Below are 7164 nucleotides of genomic sequence, written 5' to 3'. Positions count from 1 at the left end.
ATATCCGATTAGAATTTCGGATTTCGGCATTCCGAGTGAAAAATATTTAGAAAATAGGTATGAGTGTATTCAGGGTCTATATTGACTCGAAATGAAATTACGAAGCCAACGGTGCGATCGGAATTCGATTCCGAGTTACGGAACTCAAAAACCACTTTTTGAGCCGTACCGGGTGGATTTCGGCCCTGACAGTGGTTCAGAACCGACTGTCTCCGAAAATTACCAAAATTTACCACAAAATAGGAAATAATATTTTAAGACTAAAACTCAACTAGAGTTTCGTCTAATTCTTTACCGAAATTGCCCAGAAATTCATTTTCGAATATATAATTTAATAAAAATATTAATAAAATCTTATAATTTGAAATCGTAAAATTCGCGGTGTTACAGATGGTGCGCAGCAGAGCTCTCAGTTTGAGAGCTTTGATACCATATTGAAATAAGATCTTCAATGAAGATGGAAGAAATCAGAGAAGGAAGAAGAAACCAGAGAAGAGGAACGTTGAAGAAGAAATGGAAAAGCTCTTGAATCTTTATTGATGTGAATGACAAATTTACAAATGTATATTATTCATCTTGATTACCAAGATGAGACAAAACCTGCTTATATACAAACCAGAACCACAACAACTAAAAGAAGAAACTATTCTAAACAAACTAACTAACTTAACCAACTAAAACAGATAAATACAGAAAAAACAAACTAAATAGACTTATACAATATACTAGGGGTGTTCAAATCCAGACCGGTCCAAAACAAAAACCGCAAACCGATCCAAAGTAGACCGAAACCGCAAAAACCGAATGTATTTGGATCGTATTGGATTTATTTTTTAAGGACCGATCGGTCCGGTCCGGTCTTCGGTTTCACGTCTGGGATCCAGACCGGACCGATATTATTAAGTTAACTAAAATATATCACATAAGCATTAAGCAGTAAGCTAAACACAGCAAAAACGCATATAAACTGTCGTAACAATATGAATATTGATGTTTCTAATCTTGCTATTAAAAGAATCAAACTTTTCTTCATTGTTCTGGTTACTACCTTGTTGATGTTGTAGACTAAAATTGAAGGAATTTATATGTTTATATATAAAAAATAGACCGATCCAAACCGGACCGAAACCGCATATAATATTTGGACCGGATTGGATCGGACATCTTAATATAAATGGACCGGACCGGACCGCATACTAATTACACGTTTGGATCGGATGATATTTTGCTTAAAAACCGATCCAAATGAACCGCGAACACCCCTACAATATACTAACTAAAAACTGATAGACCAACAACAAAATGGGCCAAATTAAAACAGAAACACTACTTCAATAAACTCCTCATCAGTTTAAGGCTGTGGATTTTAATTTGTGGTCATGATTTGACCAACATCATGATTCATGAGGTACTATTACAAATAAGGGTGGTGGCAATGGCACTCGTGGTGCTTATCTATACTTTGTATAGACCAATCATAGTTTATAAAGAAAAGAAATAATTATCTTCATAAGATTGATAAACAATTTATTGGTAATAGCCTACGCCATCTAATAAATAATATAAATCATATTATCAAGCTAAGCTGTAAGGGTATATGGATGGCCACATTCTAAGACGTGAGCAAACTAAGGTATATGTTGGGCTGTGAAGGAGACAAACCCAAGTATATTAAACAACAAAGTCTAGTCCCAATCAATGCGGTGTTTGTGTTTCCCACCAGCTCAATTTGGCAAAGCACTATACCTGTGATTCTGCGAGCATGTGACAAAACGCGTCACTTTTCTGCACGCTCAAAATACCACTCTCATTTCCGCTTATAGTATTATTTTTTATAGTTTTATTTTCTAGGAGTGTTACAACTTAATACGTTAATTACTCAAATTATCCTTTTTTTAAAATGATAAGAATATTAATACTTTTAAGAAGTACTTTTTTTTTTAAATTCTACTATTTTACATTATAACTAATACATTAAATTATTAACTTAATTTATATGCATCACACTAAAGTAATAATTAAATTGACAGTGATGGAAAAGATAAAATAAAATTGTAATAGATGCCTGTGTATATTAATATTTTAGCATAATATGGTCAGACAAGTCTGCAGTTGAACGGCGCAATGCCACCTAGGGTAGCACTAGGTACCAGTATTAGCGGAATTCTACTATAAAATTTTGAGATGATGTGAAGGGCATTGGAAGGAAATAAGTTAGATAATTAATTAACGTATAACAGATTATACTAGATTTGTAACAGTTCATAATCCGTCCACACTTATATTCTTAAAAAAGAGAAAAAGATTTGAGTAAGGAAGAGTTTTTTTTCTTCATATTCTCAAATATATTAATATATATAAATCTTTATACTAACTATATATATATACTATTTTAAAAATCATATCTAACTTAATGAGACTTACTTTGAACCATTTAGGTCCATTGTACCTGATAGGCTAACATATTTAATATTATATAATAATATTTATATAATATTATTTTAATAGAAAAATACTTTTTTATATGAAATTATAATATAAACATTAAATTTATAGTTAGAAAACTCTATTTTAAAGTAGATTTGTTAGTCTATTCAAAATTAGATTTCTTAATCTATTTAAAGACATTATTATAGCATAAAGGTCATACTTATACTTTAAACCTTTTTAAATAAGTCACACTCTTATATACTATACCTAACTTGTTTATACTCTTCTAAATAACCATTTTTAAACATATTCATTAACGAAATCATAGTTAAATTTATCACACAATAAATATGTATACTTTGACTTTCTTAATCAGTACTCTTAAAGCATTTCTTCTACATTTCCCTAAAAATAAACACAAAAAATAATGAGTAAGGAATATAAAAAAGAAAAAAATATATGCCCTAATGTCCAGGTTTTCACACTCCCACTATATTATCATTGATTATTCAAAATAAAATAAAAAATGAATGTTAAAAAAATGATTTAATATGTATGCACTGACAATGTAACTGTTCATCCACCATTGATTTGTGACTCTCAAACAAAAGTAATACAAATCAATGTTGCCAATATAAAAAAAACATTACACTGTCATTGTACAAATTTTAAACTCTAGAAAAAATACTAATTATAAATGAATACATTTTTCCTAACTATTGAATTGTTAAACTTGTAACTAACAAATAAACTATTGTTAATCAGTTAAACTTGTAGATAAAGGCAAAATAAACTAAAGTTACTTTATAATATGAAATCGCCCTAAAACTAAGGTATTGTTTTTTGTGTTTTAAATTGAATAGGAAATGTTGCAACAAGAAAATTAATTAATATGAAAAAATTCAATCCCGTACCACACAAACTAACCTACTACCGTACACCACAAGTGCCAACCCACTATGCTAAATGGAGTAACGAAAATCCATGAAATCACATTGCCAATCCATGCGTCACCATAACAAGATAAACTAAAGCTGCACCGTCACAGAGCAATTGAGATGGTTCTGATTTATACAATAATAGAGAAACCCAATCAGAATTGGGAATCTAGAGAAAATTGAAAATGTTGAATAGTTAGGGAAAAAAGAGAAAATAAATCAAAGTAAATTATAACCCCCGTGATCGAAAAAGACCGATCTAAAGAAACTCATGAGTAGTACAAAGTTAAAATGGGGTAACCCACACCACACTTCTCTCTTTAAAATAAATAATAAATAAATAAAAAGATCCCTGGTACTGGTGTTGTAACAGTGAAGTTTTGTTTTTCAGAGCAGAACCATCAACAATGAAGTTCAATCAAAGATACCTTGAATTTGTAAAATTGAATTTAACATTTAACGGTATTGAATACTCATACTGAATCAATAATCAGGCATATGGTGACTAACTTTGCCATCTTCAAGTGCCATCTTCCGTTCAGAAACTTTCAACCAAATACAAACCCCACTGAAACTAATCACCAAACTAGCGAGCCCACTCCCTAACCCGATCCCAACAATAGCCAAAACAGACAACCCTTTACTCTTAAGCGGTGGCAAAGGGTAACCATAAAGATCCTTATTCCCTAAAAATGAGGTTGAGTTGAATCTGATCAAGGTACCGGTCCGGTTCACCAAAGAAGCCGGAATTGGACCGGAGAGACGGTTATTAGAAACATCAAAAGCCGAGAGACGATAGAGCAGACCCAATTGCTGAGGAATGGTTCCGGTAAGTTGATTATTATGTAAATCGATGATGTTGAGGTAAGCGCATGATGTAAGCTGAGGTGGAATCTCACCTTCGAGTTGGTTAGAAGAAAGATTAAGAACAGCGAGATTGAGAAGGGATTGTAGGTCAGGGGGAATAGGTCCTGTGAGAGAGTTTGAGGACAGGTCAAGGGTTTGAAGGTTAGTGCAGTTGGAGAGAAAGGGAGAGATAGTGCCCTTAAGGGAGAGATTATTGAGAGAGAGACGGAAGATTCGGCCATTGTTACATGTAACACCTTTTAGATTCGTGGTGGAGTCTTTGCAGGGTGTGGCGAAGTTGTTCTGTGTCCAATCTTCTAGCTTCTTGCTTGGGTCTTGTAACGATTTGCTTAGGTGGGTTAGACATGATTCGTCACTTGGATCTGATAAACAACTTGGAATCGTTGCGATTCTTAACAGTGAAACCAGTATCAGCAAAATCCCAACATCCATCATCTATTGCAGCAAAACAAGTTTATGTTTTTTCTTCTTCTTCTTTTATGTCTGACTGTAATAAGAATATTGGACAGGGTTGGTTCAGATGATTCCTTATCCTCCTCGCCAAACAAAGAAGAAAAAGGGGGAACATCATCTATTTTATTTTGCCCATTCTTCCTTCGGGTGCGGTTGGACCAAAAATAAGAAGGAAAAGTTGAGAAAGGTTGTGATGTTGGTCTTTATTGTTGTGGCTCTGTTATATTCTGTTAGGCCAAAGTGAGAGCGAGTGCGTGAACTGGGGATATAGAGAGAGATAGAGGGGGAATGGTCCTCACGCTTTTCATTTCTGTCATTATCTACTTGTTTTTTTATACACAATATTGAATTAGTTATTATTTGGAGAAAAATATGTATAACAAATATTTTTATACTTATTTTATTTTATTTATTTTTAGTTATCATCATTGATCTTTAAATATAATTAATATAAATAATATATTGATGATATATAAGTCTTGATACTATCAGTATATAAATAATACACTCTAATATTTTGTTTTTGCTTTTTCGAGAATGATAAAAGATTAAAAGTATCATGTTGTTTTTATTTTTAAGAACACTTTCCCTGGATAAATCCTTACTCTTAATTAACAAAAATAATTATCCTATCTTTGTTAACACTCTTATTAGTATTAAACTTTGGATTTTCGGTTTTATGGGAGGGATTAGGTTGGAGTGGAGGGGGTGGATGTGGTAAGGATATATCAGTGCACGAATTTGTTTGGATATAGAAGAGATGGGGTGAGAGTAGAGCATGAGAAACGCGCGTGCGCATGGTTTGCCCAGTTTTGTTTTTTTTTGTTTTTTATGCCTAGTTGCACATTTTTAATTTAGCCCATATAAAAACTAAATTTGAAAGAGAAAAAGTGTGTCATAGATTTTTACATCATATCTAATCATTATTTAAATTTAGATATAAGTAATATAAATCAATATTAGGTGATGTAATAATTGTGTATAAATTTTTATATTAATAGTGGTGTATAAATATTATACTCAACTTTAAAATGTTTGTCATAAACATAATATTGAGTGCAATATCTATGTTGTCAGTATATAGATTTATCCTTAATCATTATATTATCCATAATTTATTTAGATTATTTTTTTACAAAAAGTTAAATTATAATTATATATGAATGATAGTGATACAATGATAATAAATAAAACTTATATCTTATACATTTTTGTTTAATATCTTTAGTAAATAAGAGGATCACATCTTATCTGTCCAAAAAAGTTTAACTGAAGTTTGGTTTAAGATAATACTAGTTTCTTTTTCTGCTCTTTAGAATACGACCATCCACCAAGAAAATTAAGAGCATTGATGAGAGTTTCGACGAAGAGATTGATGATAGTTTGGAATTTGGATGAAGAGATTGATGAGAGTTCGACAACCCTAACTAACTGTTTAGTGTGAAATTGTAGACAGAGAGTCCAGACAACATGAAAGCTTTCAAGAACACTGATAGGGGCATGAAATTTAGAGAGGATAAAGAGGTAGAATCTAGCAAAATTGATAAGGAGAGGATATGACATAGTAAATCGCTATGAAGGGTGAGAATGAAATTACTAAGGTCATAATGCAACAACTAAAGTTTGATCTCACTATGTGAGATAGGATATAAGGGCACAACATAAAACCAAAAAGATAAAAGTCCTTGACACAGTAAGCATCAAAGATGAAAAAGGAAAGACCAAACGGATTATAATTCTCACCTCAATTGGCAAGAGTCAGCTTTTCGATATTAAAGTGACTAAAGGTGCTAATTTAATCACAACTGCAATTGAAAAACACTCAATGAAGGTGGGTGGGAGCATTGTGAATGATGAGGTAGTGTTGGTAAACCATGTGCATTTCGAACCTTGCTAATTCTTATACAAACAAAAGGTCCCAGTGTTGTTTTGTTACTAAGTATTTCACAATTTATTAAGTGATGTAAGTATCTATTTTTTAAAAGTTATTAAGTAACGTAAGTATGTCAAAAAATTTCTTTTTACACTATGTCAAGAATAATACTAAAAACCCTCTAAATAACTACTTTTGAGAATACCACAAATCTCTAATGTCAATTGATCATCCTAGAGTGTAAATACATATAATAATATAACGTGAAGAAGTAGGTTATTGAGTGGTTGTTATTGGAGGTGACTCGTGTAAGAAATGATTTAGTAGACTCGTGTAAGAATTGATTTATTTTAAACCATTGTATAGATTTGAGGATATATATTTTAGTTGTAGGTGGGTTAGACAAGTAGGAAGTCCCAAAAGATATTGTTACTCAAGTCATTTATACTTTATAGTTTCTCCTAGAGTTTTGATGGTAGACTTCATTTTTCTCGATCCTGTCATCAAATTTCAGGTCAGAATCTTTTCACCTAATAAAGAAGGAAGTGCATTAATCAATCAAAACAGAAAAATTTATATAATGTAATAACACTTTATTCTTTT

General features: G+C 31.7%; 1 protein-coding gene across 2 annotated transcripts; it reads right to left on the bottom strand.

Moving 5' to 3' along the window:
• Window positions 1483–4980, bottom strand: LOC109330620 (inactive LRR receptor-like serine/threonine-protein kinase BIR2). 2 transcript variants are annotated; one of them, XR_002105694.1, is made up of 2 exons: window positions 3797–4980; window positions 1483–1792 (listed from the first exon to the last, which is right to left on the bottom strand). XR_002105694.1 is itself a non-coding variant. In XM_019564871.1 (1 exon), exon 1 carries the CDS (start codon window positions 4668–4670, stop codon window positions 3852–3854), a length of 819 nt encoding a protein of 272 aa, XP_019420416.1. In that variant the 5' UTR covers window positions 4671–4980; the 3' UTR covers window positions 3578–3851. The 2 variants fall into 2 exon arrangements, 1 of the variants encoding a protein (XP_019420416.1); XM_019564871.1 differs by lacking the exon at window positions 1483–1792 and having other exon boundaries at window positions 3578–4980.

Source organism: Lupinus angustifolius, chromosome LG17, assembly GCF_001865875.1.
Source record: "Lupinus angustifolius cultivar Tanjil chromosome LG17, LupAngTanjil_v1.0, whole genome shotgun sequence".
NCBI classification, from domain to species: Eukaryota; Viridiplantae; Streptophyta; class Magnoliopsida; order Fabales; family Fabaceae; genus Lupinus; species Lupinus angustifolius.
This window is presented reverse-complemented; position numbering and strand designations above follow the sequence as displayed.

Excerpts from the sequence above, each read along its gene's own strand:
- LOC109330620 (XM_019564871.1), bottom strand. The coding sequence starts at position 4,670 with ATGATGGATGTTGGGATTTTGCTGATACTGGTTTCACTGTTAAGAATC.